The sequence below is a fragment of the Oxyura jamaicensis genome, chromosome Z (assembly GCF_011077185.1).
Source record: "Oxyura jamaicensis isolate SHBP4307 breed ruddy duck chromosome Z, BPBGC_Ojam_1.0, whole genome shotgun sequence".
Taxonomy (NCBI): domain Eukaryota; kingdom Metazoa; phylum Chordata; class Aves; order Anseriformes; family Anatidae; genus Oxyura; species Oxyura jamaicensis.
Window position 1 is genome coordinate 11,858,660 of NC_048926.1, and position 26,067 is coordinate 11,884,726.

Genomic DNA, 26,067 nt, shown 5'->3' on the forward strand with positions numbered 1-26,067 from the left:
TTGGTTTCTGAAAAACAAAGGGGTATCAGGATCACTTAGTTTTTGTTTTGAAACAGTCTCACCTGTCACATACACTTTTGGCAAGGAAACAGAAGGCTTTAGAAGAAATCTATAGTGAAACACCAAACCCCATTCCTTTTAGGTCAGCCACATGACTGAGGCAGCTGAGCCAACCTATGCTGAACTTAGCAGTAGTTTTTATATTGACCTCAGCAAATACTGGGTCAAAATCTTTGTGTGCTGTAAAGTAAGTTTGACAACATTGACTCTACTCCAATACAAGCAGACGCATTTGGGACTAAGCAAACTGTCAGAGCTTGTGTGGAGCCAGAAATTGGACTCGATAATCTTGGTGGGTCCCCTCCAGCTCAGGATATTCCCTGATAGTGCAAAGGTGCAGCAATTCATCAGAGTGATTATCTGCTGAAAACTTAAAATACTTTTGTTTAATTTTGTTTAACTTGTCAATACCTACTAAATAATTCCTCCTTCCATGCAGGTGTATGTGTAGTAGAATATAAAAGGATTTTTGGTAGTAGCAACACTGATATTTTGGCCTGACAACTCTAAAATAAGCATTGGAAGTCTTTGCAAGCAATGAGCTAATCTTCAGAAATGTAAACACTGAAAATATCACTCCCCCACCCCCCTAAAACAAACAAACCCTACCCCCCCTTAATTCCTGACATATTGGACTAATGATTGTATTAAGACCATATAGCTAATTATTTTTAAAAGCGTAACTATTTTTGTGTTGAAGGAGCAAAGACTGTTTCAAATGACTAATTTGAAGGAAATGACAACCACCATAGAACAACCATTGTTTAAAACCCATGCAGCTAAGTTGCCTACCATTTTTCCAAAAAGAAAGGAAAGGATTAATACTTGGCAGATATTTTGTAATAACAAATTTATTTCTGAAATGACTTTTCAGGCAAACTGAAATGTCAAATCTAATATAATCAGGCAACTACATAAAGAAAATGTAGACAGGAATTTAAATACAATTACTTTACTATTGTAACCCTACAGCAATATATAAGAAAACAGTGTTATTTGTATAATTGTTTTGGCATGGTCAGGCAAATCAATCAACACAGGAAAATAAAAATCCCCTCTAATCTATGAGTAAACAATCATGAATTTAGGAAGTATACAACTATATTTTATGAAAAGTATTGCCTTCAGGTAATTACAACATACACTACAAAACAATGGATCAACTATGAGTCAAAAAAAACAATGATTTAACAGGATATGGTATTTAAAAAACATTTTGAGGATCTATATCTGCTTGCTAAGGCAAATACTGTAGAACTTGAGAACACAGTTTTGTTATCATCCTACACTGCAAGCCATCCCAGCACACAAATATATAACTCCCATTACATCTAAAACTTCAATCATTTAAAAGCAGTAGCACACAAACATTTATTTGTCATGTAATTAAATTTAATACATAAAATCTTACTACATGAGCCTGAAGTTTGTCTGATTTGCATAGTGAGATATTATAAATTAGCTTTTGGTTTGTTGAATTCTATTACTTTGTCAGAATAAAGTTGAGCAATCTCATTCTTAGTAAATCCATATTCCAGAAGGATCTCTTCTGTGTGTTCGCCTATAAAAGGATCTCTTTTAAGTGAAGGAACAGCAGGGGTCCTTGAAAGTAGAGGAGCAGGTCTAGGACTTATCTCTTCCTGATCATTTTTGATAAAAGAACTTCTTTGTTTGTTATGCTGATGTGAGGCAGCATCATCAAAGGACAAAACAGGGGTCACACAGGCATCAGTTCCATCAAATATGCTGCACCATTCAGTTTGTGTCTTCTCTGCAAATATGGATGCAAACTTCTTCTTCATTTCAGGCCAGTCAGAGAAACTCAACTGATCGGGAAGTTTGTCTGAATCGAGCCCAAGACCTGAAAGAAGAAAATCAAAGCTAAGCATGTTTCTCTGGAAGCTTTTATTCTGCAGGCAGTCCAACACAGCAGAGCACAGTAACCAAAAAAACTTCATTGGGATATCTCTGACTGGAGGAGCAGGGATCAGAAAAATAAAATGTTATATTATTTGCAATTAGACTAAATTGTATCAGCTACAGCCTCTTAACTACATCGAGGTGCTGGAGCATGTCCAAAGAAGGGCAACAGAGCTGGTGAAGGGCATAGAGAACAAGTCTTAGCAGGAGCAGCTGAGGGAGCTGGGGTTGTATAGCCTGGAGAAAAGAAAGTTCAGGGGAGACCTTATTGTACTTCACAATTACCTTAAAGGAGGTTGTAGTGAGGTGGGGATCGGGCTCTTCTTCCAAGCACCAAGTAGTAAGATGAAGGGAAATAGCCTCAAGCTGCACCGGGGAGGTTTAGGTTAGGTATTAGGACCAGTTTCTTCACTGAAAGGGTTGTTAGGCATTGGAATAGGCTGCCCAGGGATGTGGGTTGAGTCACCATCCCTGCAGGTCTTCAAGAAATGTCTAGATACAGCATGGTTTAGTGGTGGACTTGTCAGTACTAGGTTAAAGGTTAGACTAGATGATCTTAGCGGTCTTTTCCAGCCTGAATGACTATGGTTCTGTGAACTAAGTTCACATAAATGCTCATTTCTGTAATTTATGACATCAAAGGAGCAGCAGCTGCCTCAAGATCACATTTTGTCCTGAGAACACTTTCTATAACAGAAGGTATGTCACAGAAGCTGTCTGGAGTCCAGCACGACCAGGTATTTCCATACTAGAGATGAGAAGACGGTGTGGATGGATAAGCTTGGGCTTGATGTGAATGAGGCAGCTTGGCAGCAGGTGGCTGCAGGCTAACTGATATGCTTCTCAGACTCCCTCAGTCCAAACAGACGACAGCAGCACCTACTGCTCTCACCTCCTCGGCACGCTCCCCACATTCAAACTCTCCTGCTGCTGCTCTTTTGGACGAGTGAAACCCTCAGCCCTCACACTCACGCTTAAGAACCCAGCTTCCCAGAAGGTCGCTCACATGGACCACCAGGTATGCTATACACACACCCCTTCTGAGACACAACAGCAGAAGATCGACATGCAGGCTTTGTACTGAAAATTTTCTGAACTAGGGGACCCCTAGCTCCTTTTCCCAACTAAGCACCACTTTTCCTTAGTGTGGAGTTCACATCTCTCCTGTGCAGCCAGTTTCCTGTCTCAGTTTCTGTTCTCATCTCATTCTGTTCTCTGTACTCCATATTCCAAGGAGACGGAAGAATTGTCTTAATTTCTTCTACGGCTTACCGCAAAAAGGAATTAAGAAACAAGAAACAGACAACACAATTAAACTACATTTTCAAGTTGGAGATAGCATAAACATAATTTACAATATCAAATAGAATTCAGAAGTGGTATATTGAAGGCTGCCCAAATAATCACACCTTTAAATTTACTACCTTGAATGAAGCGGATAAAATCCAGAAGAATCAGGGGTAGGAGAGAAATTAATCTCAGAAATTAAGAAAGGTTTGAGAACAATTACTATCATAATGCTTTAAAAATAAACAAAAAGGGGGCTTCTTAGAAAACAGCTTTGTGTAAAAGGCAGAGAAAATAAGGAGCTCTGCAAACATTTAATTTAGAGACTTCTTATATGTTTTGATATGGCTGCTGTCAGATTGATGATCTGACTTGTGACTGTTAACAGGCTTGGCTATTGGATGCCTGTTTGCATGTAGAATGTACACTGAACTCCTCTCGTCTTCAGCTGTAGACAGAAAGTAAAATATATATATATATATTCCACTATTTCCACAGCTTCCTTATCACTGAAAGAGGTAGAAATATAGATAAGCAAAACACGGAATGGAGAAGGAGACCATCTCCATTCTTCAGCTCTTTAACATCTTTCTTTTTCCTCATCATCTCTACTATGTACACTTGTTGGGTCTCAGTCTCTTCCAAATTATATAGTTATCATAATATGAAATGAGATTCACTGTCAGTCACAAGATTCTTAAATAGTAACTTTGAAAAGAAACACGTGCTTTGGAATCTAACTTTGGTATTGCAAAGTATGATGCAGAGAGATTGCTAACTCCAGATTCAGAAATACTGCCTTGCAATAGTTCAAATTTAGAAGAAAATCAACACAGCCAAAGGCAGAATAAGAATCCTCACATCTTATTAGAGGTTCCCAAAGATACCAGGTTAAGTATCACTACAAGGTAAACATTTGTCCTAAGCAAGTTACCAAGTTACATGCACCTTAAATTACTAAACTTAGAATCTACTATTTATAATCATTCATATCATCTTCAAAAAGAGACCAACTAAAGATTACTCATAATGGTTAAGTATCCATAATTAAATTGAAACTAAAGATACTTAAAAAATCTTTGAAGTATAATACTGAAGATGAACAATGCTGAACGGTTTACCTAAGAACTAGGACATGAGGGAAATTTACCTTCCACAACAGTTAAAGCTAAGTAACAACATTCTATTTGAGACTGTCTAAATGCATGAAATCTTGTCAATTGGAAACACTGTCTGATAAACACTGATTCACTTATTAATTATATTTGGGTTCCACTAGTCAGCTCAATATGAATAGAGCTCCACTATTATCCCATTACACATTTGGATTTGAAGACCATGCCAGATGGAAAGTTGGCTGAATCTAACCATACATGCTCTAGTAAAATAGAACAATATGTAGAACCTGGAATTTAGTATTACATGCTCATTTTCCACTGACCACTGAAGAGCTCAACTTTAAATAGTATGAACTGACAGCATTTAAGCACTAAAGCTTCTCATTTTCCAGCTTGTGCTAACCATTTGTGGTGCAGATGAACAGAATCACAGCAGGAGTGACTGAGTCAACAAGGAAACAATTACACAGCACAGAATTGTTTGGGATACCACAGAATGACATATTTTACCCAATATAATCAAAAACAAAATATTCTTTACAAAGAATATCTGGTAGAGCAATCAAAACTTGTTTCCAAGTCTCTCTTGCTCAGATTTCCATCTAGTGATTTTTGTTTAGAAAAGCCTAATAACCTACTCTAGTACAGCCTTGACGTAATGTTTTTTGAAAAAGAAAATGTAAGTCTCCTTGTAATGCTGTAGCTATAAGTCTCCCTTAATTTATAAAATCACATAATGGTTTGGGTTTGAAGGAACCTTAAAGAAGGAACATTAAAGACCACCTAATTCCAGCCCCCTGCTATGGGCAAGGACACCTCCCACCCAGATCAGGTTGCTCAATGTCCCATCCAGCCTGGCCTTGGACATCTCCAGGGATGGGGCAGCCACAGCTTCTCTGGGCAGCCTGTGTCAGGGCCTCACCACCCTTGGAGCAAAGAATTTCATTGTATCTAATCTAAATCTACATATTTAGTTTAAAGCCATTACTCCCTGCCCTATCACTCCACTCCCTGACAGAGTCCCTCCCCAGCTTTCCTGTAGCCCCCTTTAGGCACTGGAAGGCCACTGTAAGGTCTCCCCAGAGCCTTCTCTTCTCCAGGCTGAACAACCCCAACTCCTACAGCCTGTCTCCACAGCAGAGGTGCTCCAGCCCTCTGAGCATCATCGTGGCCTCCTCTGGACTTGCTCCAATTGGTCAATGTCCTTATGCTGAACACCCCAGAACTGAGCTGAAGGCACTACTCTTAGAGTGTGCCATAGCTTTATTGAGAGATGTATCTACAAATTATTTATTAAAGCAACACTTCAAGAACTCTATTTCTGTAGAACTTCTTGAACGAACTGTAGTAAAATTAGGCACCTATTTTCTCTGCTTAAAGTTTCTGAAGTAATATTTTCAGAAGGTGATAGCTTATATAGACTACCAGACTAGCACCAGAGTGTCACTAAAAGCATCCATAGCTGTTCTCCAGGTTTGCATAGGTAATAATAACAATTGCCAACGTTTTGGTGCAGCAAGAAGCTGGCCCTGCTAAGTTCCTGTACAAAATTTAAGGCTTGTCATGATAAACAAATTCAAGTAGAATTTAACATTTTAACAATTTAACAAGAGTGTTTAAAACATAAAAAGGAAATTGTTTGTCCACCTTGCATGTCTCAATAACAATGTTGTATCAAATTCAGTACATTAATAGATTTTTAATACAGTACACAATACTTCACAATCACTATATGGAAAGCCGTGTGGAAATCCTTCATATGATGTAAATTATATTTTTCAAATGCTTTCTACTTTTTTCCATCCCTTTAAATAGAAGACATACAATGTAGTGAAAGGATTATTAAACACATATTCAGAACTTCAGTGGCTGTTTCTGCTTTTCACGTAACTGTAAATTTCTACTAACTTCATCTGATATAGCAGAGTTCATGCCACATGATAATGCATAAGCAACCTTTGATTCTTACTTGATATATGAAATTTACTGTGTTCTGCATGCCTCCCTTGGACTGGCTACAGCAGTACTAAGCACGTACTGCTGAAAATTAAGAGAAACTTGCAGAAGCAATTTACAGGTCTGCTGGAAGACATTCTGTCTCTTTTTATCAAAATATTGAGACTTAACATTAGTAGCACATGTTCCCTATATCTGATTTCTTGTAAGATGCAGAGGTATTTTCAGTATTCATTGGCTGACTTTAGTAATAATAAAATTAATATAAGCAAAAGGATTACAACATGTTTGTGAACAGGAAATACACTGTAGTGTCATCAGAATACAATTCCTAAAACTGCAGATATTACAGCAATTATTTACCGTATCTATTTTATATAGCTTCAGTTTCTCACAGAACCGATTTTCTTTAACTTCATAAACCTGTGGTAAGACGAAATTTAATTTTTCCTTCTGAGCACAATCCACAAAGCCAACAGTTTTCTCAAACTATATTTTTTAAACTTAGTAAATTTCCCTCTGCAGATCCTTAAGAAGAAACTTTCCTCACTATTTCATTAACTGTACTCAGATTCACTGAGCTCCTAACTCTGCAGGAAAACAATGATGTAAACTAAAAGCAAAAGGAAGATAGTTTCACTTCTGCTCAATGAAATTCTGTGGGCCGTGACAACTGGCTCAGAAACCATGTCCCCTACTCATTTCTGCACTCTTTAAATCTCCGACCATTACTTCTGCAACATCCAAATCCTTTTGTTCTCATTATATAGGGGGAAAAGTAACCTGTTCTCTGAGTATGGACAGAGAAACAAAGTGGCTTTTGAATTTATTTTATCTGGAACAGCACCAAATTGTTTACTAGCAAAATGACCAGAACTGGGGGGGGGGGGGGGGGGGGAAGATAAGAAAATAAATTATGGAAACTGTAACTGGAACATACCATTTAAATCTACTTCAAAGTATGGAGTTAATGCCTTAAACAGACGACTCAAGTCAAAGCTCATTGGGTTTGTGAAATAGCAGTACAGTTCGCACAGGCTGCTTTGTCTTCCCTATAACATTCACAGGCTTAAATTCTGAATTTCTGAATTTCTGCAATAGATACCCCAGAAAGGAAAAAAAAAATCCCTAAGCCACAAGAAGAACCAGCTGTTCTAATTTAATACACTATTGCTTGAGAAAGGCTGTAATAAGAGCTACAGAAGGAGATAATTATTTTCTATATGGAAGGCTGTACAATTCACACAAATACAATGAAGACCACTTATTTTAAACACGTTGTTGTGCAGACATCTGAACTTCAGTCTGGTATTTTAAACAACACACTTTTACAGAATAAACAAAGAAAACTAGTGAATGGAAATAAGCAAAAGTTGTAATTAAAGGCAAAAAGCAGCACTATCATTAAGACTGCAGTCTATATGTTGAATTTTTGACAGTAATACAATGAAACAGGTGTATCTGTGATTTCACGTCATCTATCTACTTACATATAAGTACATAGGCTCTTTATGGGTGGAATAACTGTTTTTGAAATTTCAGCTGTTAAAAAACAAGCCATTTATGTACATTTTAAGCAGATGGAATACTTTTAGGCATGAAAATAAAGTTGTTGAATGTGGATGCCCCAATATAGGCAGATGAATTCATAGATGCTGCTCTAAAGTTCTGAAAAAAACACAGAGAAAAACTGAATTTCAGCATTTTCCTCAGGAAATAGTTATCTAGATAAGACAGAAACTGGTTAGTGGTCATGTTATATTGCCCTAACACTGGATTCATTCATTACAGGGATCTTCGTATATAACATGGCTGGCTGGCTGACAGAGAAAAGGCTGAGTCCTCACCCTGTGGCAACAATTGACACAGGACGCCGGAGTGTCCAGCAAAGGCTTTCTGAGGAACAGTGACAAACCAACATCTGACTTCATTGAAGAATTTGTTTTAAGAACAAGTATAGATTCTTTCCCACTCCTGCAGCTTAAAAGTGAGTACTATTCAACTAAATCTCCAGAGAATAATAAAATACTGCAGCCATGAATGCTGCAGGCCAGTGTTTGATCACTTCAAGCCAAACATATGGGTGTTTGAGTAATCAGCTTTATTCTTTTCTTTTTTCCTTTGCATTTAATACAGGCGTTGTCCCTAAGGACATGTACTGGAATTCCAATTCCCTAACTTCCATAACAAGGGTTTAAATTTTACTTTGATACAGTTTTATATTTATTTTTGTTCTCCAACTATTTCTTGCAATCAACATATATATACATATATCCAAAAATCGCAAGGGATTGGATGAGAATAACATTTCCAAGAACTGCAAAGCATGGAATAAGCAACTGTACTTTCTCTTTCAAGAAAAAGTAGCTTAGAACTGGAGCTCAAAAACAGACAGATTACTCTCAGGGCAATGAGAAGAGGAATACCACCATCTTCAGCCAGGAAGACGGCATTTCCAAACTTGGCATCTGATCTGGGTGCCATATGTAATGCTGGATATATCACTCTGTGAGCCTGCCTTATGAATTTCATGTATCAACACGTAACAATTCTGATCCTCTCTGCAAATGACCAGCCCTTTTTAGAAACACAGAGGAACAGCCACTTACAGCCACTGATGTTCAAGAACTTTCTTTGGGAGCACCACAGGTTGAAAAAGAACAATGCCAAAGTCCACAAAATCTCCTAGGGATTCTGCTCACCAAGGGGATATCCCATCTCACAACCCCGTACCTTCATTTAATCCTGTCTTAACCATGCTCCTGAATTTCAAAAACTCCTGGAAATGCAGGTCCTGGCATTGGCTATGCTCTTGTTAGCACAATGTAGCTGACTGGGGCTGAGCTGCCAGTAACTGCCCATGAGACGGTATCCACCCTACAATTCCAGAAACAACCAGCGGGGAGAAACTGAGCAACAATAAGGAGCTGCTCCACTGCCACCCTCACTCAGCAAAGATTTACCATATTTAAGCAATTCATACACAGAAGCAGTATAAATAACGCTGTCTGGGAAAATCCACTTCAGGTATATTCTGTGCTGGTACTCCTACTCATTAAGCACAACTAAAATTAGACTGAGAACTTTAGATATATTTCACACTCAGAACACTGGGAACAAAATACATCTCAAATTATTTTGTGAATTTTCAAAATTTTTATAAATTCTGTATGGAAAGCATAATAATCTACCAAAGGAGCACAACAGAAGAAATCTGTTTGTAAATGCAACAACGAATAGGAAGCTAAAAACACATCTGATCAAAAACACAAAGTACACAAAAAGCTCAAAGGTAAAGAGACACCGGTGTATGTCTGTTTTGACTACATGCATGAATGATTTTGCGTAGAATGTCCCAAGCTGCAAGGGCCCCACAAGGATCATTGAGCGCATCTCCTGACTCCACACAGGACAACCCAGGCCCTGTGTCTGAGGTGCTGTCTAAACACGTGATCTCTGGCAGCTCGGTGCCATGACCACTGCCCTGGGGAGCCTGTCCCAGTGCCCGACCACCCTCTGGGTGCAGAACCTTTCCCTAACCCCCAGCCTGACCCTCCCCTGTCCCAGCTCCATGCCGTTCCCTCGGGTCCTGTCGCTGTCCCCAGAGAGCAGAGCTCAGCGCCTGCCCCTCCGCTCCCCTCGTGAGGGAGCTGCAGGCCACCATGAGGCCTCCCCTCAGCCTGCTCTGCTCGGGGCTGAACAAACCCAGGGACCTCAGCCGCTTCACATGTGTCTTTCCCTCTGGACCCTTCACCATCTTCATAGTCTGCCTTTGGACACTCTCTAATGGTTTTATATACTTTTTACATACAAGAAGTACCATGACCCATTATGATTTTTCAAACAAATAATATTTTAAAGTCATATTTTAAAAGTCTTTAGTCAAATATAAAAATCGTATCCATAGCTGGATGGAAAAAACAGTCAATTCTGCGATGGAAATTAATGTATACAGCTTTGTTATTATAAAAAGTTCTAATTTATTAGGAAATACTGTGAACTATCCCAATGAGCATTCATTTCTAAAATAATTTAAAGTTTCTTTAAAAATTTTATAGCAGAAATAAATGGAATTGTTTGCAATTTCATTTGCAATAACAAAGAATTACATCTTCTTTTTAAGGCATATTCACTTGCCTTTGAATAAAGTGGTATCAAAAAATAGGTGATTAGTTCTTAAGCCTCACCACAGACTACTACTGCTGTAATTTCAGGAGAAAAAAATTAATTTAAGTGTAGTGTGTGGGGATAAGGTCAAGAAGGGATGAAAAGCAAAGAAAATCAATTGCTAGAAGAAAATCAGTTGAATTGCTACCATACTGCCCAATTGTTTTTGAGAAGTGTTTGGCTTTTACAAAGAAATCAACGTAACTGATGTCATGAATCAAAATAAAGTATTAAAGCACTCATTCAATCATGCTTTGCTGATGTGAAACAACTACTCCAAGCTACTTACCCTTTATTAACTGCTCATAGAACTGGGGCTCAATAGCACCAACAGCCATGAATTTTCCATCAGAAGTCCTGTAGGTTTCATAAAACGGTGCACCACTGTCTAGTAAGTTCTCACCTCGAGGTCTGTTCCAGAATCCTAAATTTTGTGATTTCCACAGAAAAGAACTTACGTATGCTATTCCTTCTACCTGAAAGATACACAAAAACAACAACAAAAAAAAAACAGCTTCAGTAAATTCACTGGCACGTTACCTTAATTCTACGTAAAACAAGACAACAAAAACCTACTATAAGGTTTGTCCTTTGTCAGGATTTATGACAAAATTTCCCGTAAGCAGTTTAATTTCTAATAATTTAGAAGCATTACTTATATTGCATATGTATTATCTTATATATTATATTGTCTAAAGTTAAAAAATAAGAAGGAGCATAAATATAATAATACAGCTTCAGATGCATCACACACTTTCAACACATTTTCCTTGTTTATAGAACCATAAAGGGGTTTGGGTTGGAAGGAACCTTAAAGCCCATCCTGTTCCAATGCCTTGCCATGGGCAGGGACACCTCCCACCAGACTAGGCTGCCCAAAGCCCCATCCAGCCTGGTCTGGAGCACTGCCAGGGACTGGGCCACAACAGCTTCTCCAGGCAGCCTTTGCCAGTGCCTCATAACCCTCATAGTAAAGAATTTCTTCCTTATCCTGAATCTCACCTCTTTTAGTTTAAAGCCATTCCTCCTTGTCCTATCACTCCTGTCCCTGACAAAGAGTCCGTCCCCAGCTTTCCTGCAGCCCCCTTTAGGCACTGGAAGGCTGCTATAAGGTCTCCCTGGAGCCTTCTCTTCTCCAGGCTGTACAACCCCAGCTCACTCAGCATGTCTTAGTAGGAGAGGTACTCCAGCCCTCTGATCATTTTTGTGGCCTTCTCTGGAGTCATCCTAATTTTAACAGTCCATGCATGAAAATAAAAAGCTACTGATTCTTCATGTGGAAATATCTGTTCATTTCTACCCTTCTAAGCAAGAATTTAAAATATGTGAATCTTTGAAGCACTATGACTTCGTTTAAAATGTATTGCTTGGCCTACTTCCCAAGTTCCTGCTGGAACAATTTTGCCCTACGTTTCTATGAGAAAACACTATGTACCTTCTTCTGCATGTTTGCAAAATCATTGCAAAAGTATCTACTTTATTAATGATCTTATCTTTCACTACTCCTAATAACAAAAAAATTACAACAAAAAATTGCAAGTAAGGATATTAACAAACTGGAATAATATTAGAATAAGCTCTAAATAGAAATAAGATTTTGGTGCCAAAATTTGTCAGAACTACTGACTATCTATCATGCTACCTACCCTGTAGACTCTTCAAATAAAATAGCACCTTTATTTTGGACTCGTATATTCACTTCAGAAATACCCCCAGCTGGGCAAATGGCAGCCAGGTTTTGCCTGAGGCCTGCTGCAATTCAAAGACGAAAGGCGCCAAACATCCGCCCCAAATCCCCAAAGGCATGTCTCCAAATGACACCACACACACTGATGTGGTCACTTTCTTTTAAAACATGAAAAGTATAACACTGGGAGGTTCCGCTTTAGCCGAACTGCACAGTGATTACAGTAATAGTTAGGTGTTTCACTTTATGACTCCCTAAAAGCATAAGCTGCCTCTGAGGCAGGGACAATCCAGAGGCACCGTCCCACTGGGTGACCTCTATCAGCTCCATGAGTCTTCTAGTACTTCTGTAGCGTGAAACAGTTCAAACAAAGCTGAGAATAAAAGCACACCAACCTAATCTATCCTCGTGATTGAGGAATTCTTTTAGGATGTGGGAGTTTTGGTTTCGAATACCTCCAGGCTGAGAAAAACCTGGAACCCCAGCCTTCTGTCAGACAGCGGACAGCTCTCACCATGAGACTATTATGCAAGTGATCATTATCACGATCTTCCTGTGGCTGTCTTTTCACAAAGAGCAAGTCATTCTTGGTCAGATGCCTACCATCAGCAGAAGACTGCGTCTAAATTCTGAGTGAACCTCAAGTGCTGCCCTGTCTCGCATCCCTCTGTTCCAGAAGAGTGTGAAAGTGCAGATGCATCGTTGTGCCTACTGTGTTGTATTGCGGAATCCATCCCGTGTCCCACGCAGCGTGTGGGAACTACCAGGGTCACTGCACAGAAACCTATAAACCTTGTAGAGTCAATGAGAAGAGACACCAAGTAACATGAAGCAGGTCAGACCAGGTTCTCAGGTATGCAGCTGAAATGCATGACCCAGTGTCTACTTCTCTATGCAGTGCAACAGTAACACAGGACACTGTGAACAAATTCTGCAAACATATTCCTTGGCCTGATTGTCTCTACGCTCCTTTCCTATCAGTTTACCTTCACTAACTAGAGGACTTTATTTTATGTATAATACAGTTCAAAAGAATGCTCCCAAGACAACTTTTCAGCTATCAGCACACTAATTAGAAATAAAAGATTTACAATAAATTCTTGCATCATAAAAATTCTGATGTCAAACCAGAATTAGTAACCTCAAATAAAAAAGGAATTGAATTTTTAGATTAGAAAAATTTACAGTGCAATAAAAAGACAAAACTAACACGGTCAGTTTCACAATCCATGAAGTAAGATAAAAACTGAAGTAATCCTGAGGACACAAAGCTGCTAAAAATAATAAATTCGTTTTCCCTCTTCTACCTTAGAAAATTCCACCATGTGTCATAGTCATTAACACATCCAGACTACCTAAACTGTACAGCAACTTAATACGCCTATTAAATAAAAAAGAATGTTAAAATGAAATGACAGCTCCAATAGTGCAGTATTGTGATTTTAAAAATCTCTGTTTCCAGGAAACAAAGTTAGAAATAAAAACAGGCTCATCAAAACAGTTTATTTAACTGTCTGCTAATTATGACGCATGTATATTTTTCATCAACTGTCGCATTGGAAGTCTGTTCAAATAAAAGTCAAGCATTTCATAACAACATTCCAGAAAAAAATACATCCAGTAACACTGTAGAATATTACATCCATTTTGCAGGACACCAGGAAAATCAGCAGGGAACTGTATATTCCACAATTAACAATGAAACAAGAAAAAAACGAAGGAGAGAAGGTTTGCAGGCTTTAAAAACAAATAAACAACTGAAAAACCACACACACAACCAAAGATGTCCTAATGAGATCTCTGGAATGTGGGATATTAGCAGACTTAGAGTGATTCTTCTTGCAGAAAATTATTTTAATGACTAAAAGTGGCAATAGTGAAGATAAACTAATACTCCAAACAGTTGGACTAGATGATCTTTGTAGGTCCTGTCCCACTGAACTATTCTGTTCTACTCTAAAGTAGAAGAAGCATCTTTTTAAGTATTTGAAGACTCATAATTTCTTTTCATAAAGACACAAACCCTCTCAACCTTCCTTTCTAGGTCATGTTTTCAGACTTGCACTTATTTTGTTGTGTTCCTTGGACCCCCACAAATTGGTGATTTTTTGGGGGGAAGGATGATGGCCAGTGCCAGAAACTGTACTTTCCTGAGGCCTTAAAATGCCGATTAGATGACAAGAATTAGTTAAGAAACCTTGCTGGGTCTATTTCCTGTTTATACACCCTAATACAGTGTGTATGTGTTTCACAACAGCATTATATTGTTGACTCATGTTCAGCTTGTGACTATTACAAACCCCCAGGATCATACTTCAGCCAATTGTTCTCATGCTGTATTTGTGCGGCTAATTGTTTCTGCCTAAGAAAATTACAGAGCAGCAGCATTGATGAATTTCAGCCAAGTTTTTCAAGTCATTTTCTACCTTATAAAGGTCATTTTCAATTCTAATCCTGTCATCTAACGTGCTTGTAGTTCTTCCCACATCCACATTATCTGTGAACTTACTAAACACAATCCCTTACCCATCTTTCATTTTACTGTAGAAAACACAGGAAAAAAAATAAACAAGATACCCACGGAATTTCACTTGGGAAGATTCTCATTTTGGCCATCAACTACTAATAACTACAGTCAGGGTAAAAACACTAGACCAGTTTTGCACAGATTTTCATCAAGACCATACTGCTATGGCTTACTTCTGAGGAATGTCACATGAACCTGTCAAAAACTTAGGTCAAAATAGCTAGCACCTCTTGCTATCCTCCCACCTTCAAGACCACCAATGAAGGGATTTTTTTTCCGATTTGCTTTTTTTTTTTTTTCAATTTATATTTAGAATCTAAATGCTACCCTACACTGTATTACAGCATCTCAAAGGCAGGTCAAATTTTAATTGCACAGAGAGGTAGAGAGAGAGAGAAAGGAGGGGGGCAGGGGAGAGAGCACATCTGAAGGATAATACAGTTTTTAAGGAATAATGTACATTCACACTTTTTCTCTATATGTAAGTGGGTGGCCTTGCACTGAAAAAAAATCTAGTATTAATTATTAAGCAAGCACAAAATTTAGTATTTATTTTAGAGCATATTATTGCAAAGTGTTTGAAATTGCATTTCCTGGCAATTATCCATGCCCATGTAATTTTTTCTAGTGAACAATGCTTCTCATAAGCACATTTATAAGCAGATGTATCTTCAATAAAGCTAACACCATTCTTTATTTTACTAGGATCAACATTTTGGCTGTTATTTTATTATATTTCCATACCCCAAACTTAGTTATGAAATATATACAGCTAACAGTTTTTGAAGAAGGCAGACTGGTAAAACGAAACACATGGAACAGCACAGGGGAAGAGCTGCAGTATGTCACCCATGTCATAAGCATGTCATGGTAACAGTGACCTGTGAAAAACTGCTTTCAGATAAAGCAATAGCCATTTTATGTGATGACTTCCTTTCCCGTTGCAACCTCTCAATTTTAAACCTTACCAATAGCTCCAACCTCCTTCCTTTTACAGACTTAGAGTTGGGAAAAAAAAAAAAAAGCAACTCAACAAACAAACCAATCATCCCCCCACTTCCCTAAGAGAAAACTTACCATGCTTGCATCAATGATCTGTCCCTTGCCAGATTTGGTACGTTCATAAAGGGCTATAAGAATGCCCATTGCACAGAGCACACCTCCACCAGCAAAATCAGCCAGAAGATTGACTGGTGCATAAGGATTTTCAGATTTTCTACCTAGTTTTGACAGCACACCTGGTCGTAGAGGAAACAAAGCAAACATTGGTATAAAATTAATTGTAGAAATGTAGAAACCAATGTTTATGGTCAAGTTTTTATTCTTTTCAATTTATGTAAGTAAATAAAAGTTAAACTTCTTCCAATGGTTTTCTGATTTCACTGCAGCTCTGTCTTACCAAATAGTTACTCCTTCATTCAAAAAATTATTAATGGAGTATCTCAAATCATATTAGTGAAGATGCATTTAAATAAATAAATTAATAAAATAGATAGCACCTCATGGATAATCTGTTGATCACTTGGCTCTATAAGGACAAAATTTCATACAAAACCTTGAATGCAACAATTCTATATTAAGACTTTGTACACGCATAGAACCTACCACAAAAGAATTCAGTAGGCAACGTGAATCTGCTTAAAGCAACTTCAGTAAATTTTTCTTCTTTGAATCTTCTAAAATAAAAGTTCAGATTTAGAGTCTTCTGTGCACATAACCCATGAATTACCAATCATAACAGATTTCACACTGACAACTGCCCTTCTCTCCTTTCCTCACACTGTGGCTTTGAAAAACAGGTTGTGTATCAGAGGTATGCATGAATGTAACATTCAAAGGTTACTTCTAACTGTATGCAACACGGACACAGGGAAACTATGTTTATGCCAGAAATTAAGCTGAATGTAAGAGGATAGAGCAAAGGCAGTTTTGCCTCTGAATTTGTTGGCATTTCTCTGCCATCCTGATGAGCTTCTTTACTGTCACTTCACTCTTTGTACTTTCCTCATAGGTCCCTTTGGGCAAATAAGAAACTCTGCATATGGTCATGTCTCTTCTAAGTCTATAGCCTAAGGTCTGAGATTCACAACATACATGGTCAAAATTTCCCAAGAACTGCATGATGGTGAACCACTGTTTAGTTAGCTAACAGTCTAATGCACTTCCTAAGTGCAAACAACACTCACAAACAAGAGTTCACAGTACATAGAATTTTGCAGAGCATGTAGTACAAGCATAAAGCCCTATCACTGACTAAAATCTCTCTTTTAACAGTCTAAAGGTTGTCACAGGCACCACTGAGTTAACATAGTAACTTGTATTTGGAGTTTCTAATGCAAGCCAGTTTTATTTGAAAAAAGCCAATGCTCATTAAGACATTACCATATTAGATCTCGTTTTTCAGGACTGATACATCCCAAATACCTTGTTCTATTTCCTTAAAATTTCATACAGATTGACTTAAGTTTTAGAGATGTAAGATAGCACGAACTAAAATACTACTGATTACATCAGCTCCAGAGACAGAAGCGGTTCTTTTTGTAAACAGGAAGCACGACAATCTAAGACAGCAGTAGACAATAATGTTTGACTCTCTACCTATGTTAATAACAAATTATCATAATACTTTGAAATCATCTCAACATGAGGTCACAACTGTTCCAAGCCAGGTGTTTTTCACTCTTTTTGACTTCCTGACAACCTTACATAATGATAGAAGATTGAATCTATCCCAGCCAAAACTTCATTCCACAACATTGTGGATCCCCACAGAAGGTGATTCCAGATCACATTTGCAGCACCTCTGCTTTGGCCCTTTTCTGGGGCTAAAAGAAATGCACCATGCAGTGGGAAGCTGAGAAGTTTTGGCCCACTTTCTCTCCTCCCTCGTGGGCAGAGACAGAAGCAGTGTGAACAGCAGTAAACAGGACCATGCATGATAGCACTGATGACACACTGATTGCTACCATCACAGTTGGGTAATTTTGTTATTGTTTGCTATTGCATACCTGTAGATTCATGATACATAAAATCAGCATTCTGACAACAGTAATTTAAGGAAACATACTGTTGCAGTCAAAACCGCTTCATTTTAAACTTCCTTTCCCTTCAGTTGGTATTGTTAGAGATATTTACAGCAGAAAATAAAAGAACATGAGAATGCTCAAATGGCTTAGGCTGCCTAGCTTTTCTTTACTTTAAAGCAGCTGCTCACAAACATCCACAAAATAATCTACAACCCTCTGGGGACTGTAAACAGGTTTTCTAGGACAGAAGCCCAGTACAAAGACAAAAATGCATAAAAACTTCAGTCCTTTCTTTAAAGAGAAAAAAACTTATTCAGATAAAACAGCACACAAAGGAAAGAAAATACTGTACAGTCTGAGATATCATGCTGATCCAGCCTAACAGCTCACTGCTGCTGCCAAAAAGAACAGTCTAGTCCAGCCTGCATTTCTTCCTTTCTTGTACCAAGATTTTGTGTTTGTCAGATCTCCTAATGAACTGCTTCCCCTCAATAACCTTGCAGCAAAACATCCTCTTTTTTCCTATTTAGTTGTCGACTCGCTAGGGAGACGAGACAGCTCACACAGGGGTTAAGCAAGCACCAGATTTGACTGGAGAGAAACAAGCAGGGAGAAGCACAATAAAGGAGAAGGAAACCCTCCTTTCACTGACAGGGACGCTTCAGATCTGCTCAGCTGTTTCATCAGACTAAACCTGAGGTAATTGGAGCTATCTGCAAAGAATCTTTCAGTAAATTCTTGAGTCTTGACATAAGGGGAAAAAAAGAAAAAAAAGCTTATTCAACGGAAAATTTTACAGCCTACCTGATAAAGCCACATAATTGATGTCATGTCCTGCAGACTTGGCGTATTTTCCTGTCTGACCAAATCCAGTAAGTCTAGCATAGATGAGTTTGGGATTCTCATGCATAAGGACCTCTGGACCAAGACCAAGTTTTTCCATGACACCTTAACAAGACAAAGGACAAAATCCTGATTTGCATTTATTATTTTTAGTAAGGCTCAAAATATAGATGGTTCGAAGTTTAATTATAAAACAACATAAATGAATTGCAATTTCTGAAATAATACATTCTAATTCAGCATTTATATTAAAATATTAGTAGTCAGAATGTTACAACATTTTGAATGCAAGCCAATTAAGTGGAAAGTTTAGGGTCTTTTCTTTCTTTTCAGCTTGCTCTCTGTTTTTACTTCCCCAAAAAACTGCCGTTTAGCTTGCTATACTCTCTGTATCACTGAATGCGTGAGAAAGATACCAAAGGCAGGCACTACTTTACAACAAACAAAAGTAAAATAGCAGACTCTTATGTTTTCCACATTAAAATGACCTGAAATTGCTTCTACCTTCACTGGAATATACTTTCGTCATCACATTAGCCTCTCAGTACACTGTGTGTTCCTGTATCTTTTAACTCGCTGATGCGAACAGGCCATGCCACTATATATTCCAAAGCCTATTTGCAACGATAACATTAAAGAAAATGCATTTTCTTTTCTAATGCAGACAATAAGGAACTTTTAGAAATCAATGAAATATAGATTTGGTCAGCATGGGTCTGCAGTAATAAAGCCTAAAGTTTCAATCTTGCATTCCAAAATAGTGGCTTTAAAAGAAGCAGATTCAAGTTGCAAATAAATTACAGATTTTTTATTGGCTCAGTGTTTGCTCGTCAGGCTATATCCTATGATCTGTAATGGAGACAGTTTGGAGGGGAACAGATGTACTCCCCTGACATAACTTCAATGCGCATTCTGCCCCAGGACCTATTACTACAGACTGTTCATAAAATTACTACATCTTCAAATTCCTTAAGATCTCCTTCTCTTGTATTACTGGGAAGTGGCAAATGGTAACGCTAGGGAGAAAAGTGGTGACATTTGTAACACACTTCTACCAGTTAGCACCTATTTTGAGAAGCCAGATCCATCAAATTACCAAGAAAAAAATAAAAATAAAGAAAGAAAGAAAAAAAACATCCTCCCTGTGGACAAAAGCAATGATTTTAGGATTCATAAACATAATGTAAAATGGGAGCTGGGGGCAGCTCAGAAGCCCATCCACATGAAGCTTCAAGCAAACTTCAGGATCGGCTTGTATAAAACTCCAACAGCTTAGTGCAACAGTCTGATGACTTTATTAACTTAAACTTTCAATGAAAGAGTTGTTTACTGAACCAAATAGATTCAGCCCATAAATTCACTTATATGACAACAAAGGCACAGGTTCAAGATACAAATCCAAAAGCTAGTTTCTGGTGACTCCCTCGTTACTGTGTGAGCAAAATTCTCAAAGGCACAAGTGAGAACTGAGTGTCCCATAACCACTGGTGCCACAAAATCACTGTTTAAAGGTCAATGATACACGTGTGTTTAAACAAAACCTCTCCGGCTGCTGCTTGGGCCCCCATCGTCTCGGTTCCCACCAGCTCAATGCTGGATCACGGATTTGGCTAGTTCAGTCACAAACCTGTAAACTTTAACGTCTAGTTACAGAATTATCTGCATTACCAGATAATAAAAGCAAGTGTTTATAAAGCCGAAGAGCATGGAAATTTCCATTATATGCAAAAATTAAACAATAATAAAAAAATGTTAAAAAACAGGAGATAATTTACAACAAAAAACTGAATTTAATTTCTTACGTTCTCTGCACAACTTCAGAGGGACAAACCCCAGTGTATACTCATAAAACCCTGTTTTCTGAATGAAAAGCACTGTCACTGACACACTCCTAAACCACACACAGGCACACCCCGTGCATGAGCATCAGCTGAATGCCTGCGTAGGGCTTGCTTATGAGGCCAGTGTGCGGCTCCCTGCTGCTGTGTGCAGAGGAATCATAAGCCCTGCTGTCTGCTACGCCCTCCCAAGGCACTAACCCTACAGATGTGACTTGAATTGCACCAGCAGCCCTGCAAACCACCGCAGGAGTGCTGTCCAGGCTCACGCTCTGTGGCACGCCGCGGTGTTGCCCACAACTATTCGTCCGACCAGCCTCAGCCCGGCTGACTTCGCCTCGGTGCTGCTCACCAGCCTTTCACCAGTCCCAACCACGGGAAACCAACTCCCAGCAAGCCGCTCCCTCCCCGGGACGCTCCAAAAGCCCACAAACTAACCCCAACCCCCCCAGCCCTGTACCCTGAGACCCTCTCAGCGCACACCCGCAGCCGGCACCTCGGTGCCCCCGGCGGGGCGCCCATCACCGGCCCCGCCTCACCGTGGCGGAAGGGCTCGATGAGGACGTCCGCCCCTCCGCACAGCCGCCGCAGAGCCGCCGCGCCCGGCGGCCGCTTGAGGTCGAGCGCCAAGGAGCGCTTGCCGCGGCCCTGCACGTCGACCGACACGGCGGAGCGGGGCGCACGGTCAACCCGCACCACGCAGGCCCCGAAGTCGGCCAGGATCATGCCGCAGAGCGGAGCCGGAGCCAGCCCGGCCAGCTCCAGCACCCGCAGCCCGCTCAGCGCCATGGCGGGGATGGCGGCTGCCGAGCGCCGAGACATCGATCCCCGGCGCCGCGCCCAGCGGCCACAACGGGTCGACGACTCCTGGGGCGGCGCCCTGAGGCGCTCCGGCAGGGCAGGACGGTGCCCCGAGACCCCGTACTTCGTCCCCGGCTTGCGGGGACGGCTCGTGCTCCTCTGCCCCTTGCCCCTGCTGCTTCTTAGCGGCAGGTTTCCCCGCCTCGCCTTCAGGTTTACACGCCTGCAGTAGGATTGCAGTCAGGTTAAGGCGTGCGGGGGTGCTATCCCTCGCGGCTCAGAGTTGGGCGGATGGCACGGAATGTGAAAATCAACACCCAGTTTACACAAAAAAAATCCCTGTGTTTTACTAACTCCACGCCGGTTGTCTGTCCCGGCCTCTTGAGGCTGCCACGGAGGGTCCTTGAGAGCTCAAACTCACACTCCAGGACATTAGTGGATGAGATGATAAAAACTCTTGTTTGTTTGTGTTTCTTTTTTTGTTTGTTTGTTTTCCCCCACCAGATCTCTGTTCAACTGGCCTGTCTGGTCCTGCTACAGCAGCTGTAACCTGCTAGAGGAACAGTGCCCACAGCTAGGATAGCAACATCTCAAAACAGTTTATAATAGCTTGTCAGGACCAGATTATCTGGTTGAGACAGGGCTGGCACAGCTGTTTATGGCAAATTTGCTGTTGAGATTTTAAATACAAATCTTAACCAAGGTTTTAGTGCTCACAGCTTGCGCACGTGGAGCTCAGTGGTGCTGCAAAGGGAAGGTCAAGCACGTGAGGACCACCAGTCCAGCCTTTGCACTACAGGAGCACAAGGAGTTTGAGCCAGGAATCATCACAGCCTGTTTCATCATAGAATCCTAGAATGGTTTAGTTGGAAGGAAACTTAAAGACCATGTAATTCCAACCCCCTGCCATGGGCAGGGACATCTCCCACCAGCTCAGGCTGCCCAAAGCCCCATCCAGCCTGGCCTTGATCACTGCCAGAACGGGGCAGCCTGTGCCAGGGCCTCACCACCCTCAGAGTAATGAACTTATTCCTAATGTCTGATTTAAATCTACCATCTTTTAGTTTAGTCATTTCCCGCTGTCCTATCACTACACTCTAGAGTTCCTACCTAGATTTCTTGTAGACCTCCTTTAGGTACTGGAAGGAAGTTTTCCTGAAGTTTTCACTCTTTCCCCTGCACAAAGCACAGGCACTTTTGTTTGGTTAAATCATACCAGATTTAATAAAGCCTGTATTCGAGTTGCTCTTTTAATTCTGCCTGCCTGAAAAGCAGCCACATTTGACTAGAGGCAATGATCATTTTATTTGTGTTCAAGCTGCTGACAGGAATGGACATCCATTCAGGAAAAGTGATGGAACAGGCATCAGATTAACAGGGCTTTTCAAATTTATGTCCTGCTCCCTTTATCTCAGGCTATGGGAGCAAAGAGGCCCTTACAATCAATTTTTTTTTTTTTATTTATTTATTTTTTGTTTATTTCTTTAAATTAGTTGGACTACAAAAATGTGTAAAGGCTGCAAATAGAAATGCAGAATTTATTTTAACTGCCATGATTAGCAAACAGAAGAGGTCTATTTCTAGAACACTCATTATTTTTCAAGTAGACACCTGGTCCTATAATGCAGGCACTGATTGTATCCATTGTATGCTGCCATCCACAAGAAATGGTGGAGAGAAAAATAATAATAATAATATGCATTTTTATTCAAATGAAGCTAGCTTGTTTCCTTTGTTACCCATTTCCCTTAGAGACACTGTTCCATACACTGGTTTGTTTCCACAGTTACCATGATATTACTGGGACATTGCATTTCTCTAAGTGATTTTCAGTTTCGTTTGTCTCCTCTCAGCTTAAGGTCTTGGAGTTTGTGTTGAACTGGAACAGGCAATTTCACCTTTTTTCATTTCACCTGATATTGTTTAGGTTATCACATCCAAATAACACTATAAGCACGGCCTGTGTAACCTCTGGATTTTGCTATGGTTTAACTGAGCAATCCATTTATTCTGGCTGTATGTACACCTGCGTTTTTGCTGCCATCAATCATTCCAATGGATACTCTGTGGCAGAAGCATTCAAGTCAGGGCCTTATTAAATTACTTTAATTTCAGGGAGGTGAGGGCACCACATGAGCATTAATTTCACTTTGGAAAATTAGCTTTTAACAAATTAAGAAAGACCCAGGTGTGGGAGAGAATGAGAGATCCTAATTCACCAAGGGATGAGGCTGATGATCTGAATCCAACAAACTTTCCTAAGGCAGTAAGTTGCCCAGAAGAAACTATGTGCTGAATAGAAAGAGCTATCTCTTGACATAGGCTTGTAGTAAGAATGGTGCAATGCTGATATATGCAATACCATTTAGTATGTTTCATTAATAGGCAGCAGCAAATGGGTGGCTGTATAAATTCAGCACTGCAGAGGTGTGGGAAGAGAGGTTGTTACGAGGTTAAAACCCCAGTCTGGGTGGCAGGGTAGGCAGTTCTGTTTCAGATCTTGCCAGGCTGCTTTTGTGGGCTTGATTAAATTACTTCAGTGAGTCACTATCCATGCCATCCTTTGAAAAGTGTACACGTCGTATAGTGTAGTCCACAGTGTTGAAAAAATGAAATAATGTATCATATGTTACATCAACTTTTCTGACACAGGTACAGGCACTTCTGTGATGCAAGCTGGCTGCACTGCATACCAGGTTTTTACATTTCATATCAGAGTTGTTGTTTACAATTACTCTCATTTTTTTCAGTCCATTTGAAAAACACCAGGGCAGGAATGTGAATTACAACTCTACACAAAACCTTGATTCTCCTGTTTTTTTCCTTTTGCAAGTATATTTTTCAAATTTCATCTATTCTAATGCATGGTTCTAAGAGATAGTACTAACAGTTCCATTTGTACTGGTTTCCTTAAATGAAAAAGCAAGAAATGCAAAAGAATTGCCCACATCTGTTGCAATATTTCAAACCTTACTTGATAATTAAGATTGCCTAAAAATGCAAGTAGTAGGTCACAACATAGAGTAAGATTTCCCTAGTAAATCCAAACATATCTGCATTAATCTGATGTTGAGAACTTTAAAGATTCACATGAAGTTTATGGTGGTATTTTTGTGTCCCAGATTTATCAAAGCTTTCAAGCATGGATGCTTTATCCCCAAACCTGTGTTTATGCTTTGCCTGAATAGCAGCTGTTCACCATTCATAATACTTCTCAATATTTGCAAAGTAAATGTACTCCACACTTCTGACCTCATATCACGTGTTGTTATGGCACACTGTCCCTCATACAGCTTGCTTCTCAAATGCAGCGGACTAATCTCTGCAGTTTCAATACGTTATTCAGCTGGGAGACAGAGCATCTTTTTACCTGTCTGTGTTTGCTTCCCCGTGAGTGTGAACTGATATTTCCTTGCTCTCTGTTTTAAGAGTGCATCCCAACACACACACAAGCCCAAAAGTGGATCTATCTTGAGGTCAGTACATCCCTTTAATGTACCTGTGAATTCATACTGCTTGAAATTCTGTCCCTGTCTGTCTGAGAATATGAATTACAGACTTAGCTCACTCTCATCCACAGAAAGTAGTTGAGTAAACTGCCTTGTGCTACTTCATTAAAATCAACATCTCCTAGAAAATCTACTGTTTGTGAGTTGTTTAGTCCAGGAAGTCACTGAGGTACAGACCTGGCTTTGCCACAATAAACAAGCTTTGCCATTAACTTTCACGGTGTAAGAAATTTGCCTCCCGTTACTCTGTTGAAACAGGAGAACAAATTACTGACGTCTGTAACAGTGATTCCTGTACTTCGGACCTTTACCCTTGTACCTGAAATAAAGTATTCATCTTTGAGTCGTACATTATGATATTGCTGTGCTTTCTTGATTTAGATGAAGAAACTGGCAAACAGCTTTATATAATTAACCTTTATATTGGCTAAACTGTAGAAAATAAATATTTTCCTGCAAGTTTATTATTAACCATGGCTGAGGGGACTAGAAATTTGACCAGGTTTATTCCCAGGTTTTGATTGCCTGGATACTGAGCTTGAGCTCTCTGCTGGGCACCACTGCTTGGCACTCTTACCCTCACTTCTTTCCAATGGGCCATTTCTGCTGAATAACATTGTCCACAACAATCATTATATACAATTTTTCCAGCATTGCTAGTGTGATTGGGCTGATAAGCCTTCATTTTTATGAACCGTTTCCAGCACACAGCCACACTTTTGCCCATAAGCCACTCATTTGCACCTAAGCTATGGCCACGATTTACTTAAAACTTTTACTTATTTGTAACTATAACTAAATCAGTTCTTCTTCATTTTTTGTCCCTTTGATAGTTTGAGAAAGCCAATGTGGACTTTTCTGAGGAGCATGTATTCTCAGAGGGAAGGCAGCACTGATCTGCCTTGATGTACTATGTGAAAGATTTTATTTGAAACAACGGTACTTCCACTCTTTTTACAAGATGAAGAGCAGACAAATTAATTTTCCTCTGGACTCCAGGGATTTTCACAAGACAGGATATCACAAACTCAGAACTCCCATCTTCTGGCCTGAAGTTCCAGTCCTTAATGACATCTTTGACTCTCTTAGTACATTGTGAGAGCCTGGAGCATTTTTCTTTCAAATAATTGTTAAGATTGGTAAATGACCCATTTTAAAATTAAGCTGCTCCTAAAAAAAAAAAAAAAGTTAAAGGTTGCTGCTGTGAATTAAGTTACATTGTTCTTTCTTAAGTATTAGTATGACCTGTATTGTGTAATAACAGTGCTTCATTAAGTATACGTTGGATGGAATTACTGAATGAAGTTCTATATTCATCTTTGGCTATC

The 26,067-nt window shown here is 39.6% G+C and overlaps 1 protein-coding gene and 1 long non-coding RNA gene across 2 annotated transcripts in view; both read right to left on the minus strand.

Moving 5' to 3' along the window:
• The window catches only part of LOC118156567, a 754,908-nt gene that overhangs the window by 393,938 nt on the left and 334,903 nt on the right, over positions 1-26,067 (minus strand). The window lies entirely within an intron of this gene.
• On the minus strand, positions 894-21,400 carry AMACR (alpha-methylacyl-CoA racemase). The gene is made up of 5 exons (XM_035310719.1): positions 20,969-21,400; positions 18,553-18,696; positions 15,800-15,960; positions 10,798-10,984; positions 894-1,921 (listed from the first exon to the last, which is right to left on the minus strand). Exons 1-5 carry the CDS (start codon positions 21,249-21,251, stop codon positions 1,512-1,514), a joined length of 1,185 nt encoding a protein of 394 aa, XP_035166610.1. The 5' UTR covers positions 21,252-21,400; the 3' UTR covers positions 894-1,511.

What these genes read in the sequence shown, in the direction of transcription:
- AMACR (XM_035310719.1), bottom strand. Translation starts at nt 21,251, where the DNA reads ATGTCTCGGCGCTCGGCAGCCGCCATCCCCGCCATGGCGCTGAGCGGG. An exon ending in AGATCATTGATGCAAGCATG is followed by an intron (nt 10,985 to 15,799) that starts GTAAGTTTTCTC and finishes TGTATCTTTCAG; the next exon opens with GTAGAAGGAATAGCATACGT. An exon ending in CTATGAGCAGTTAATAAAGG is followed by an intron (nt 1,922 to 10,797) that starts GTAAGTAGCTTG and finishes TTCTTCTTTCAG; the next exon opens with GTCTTGGGCTCGATTCAGAC.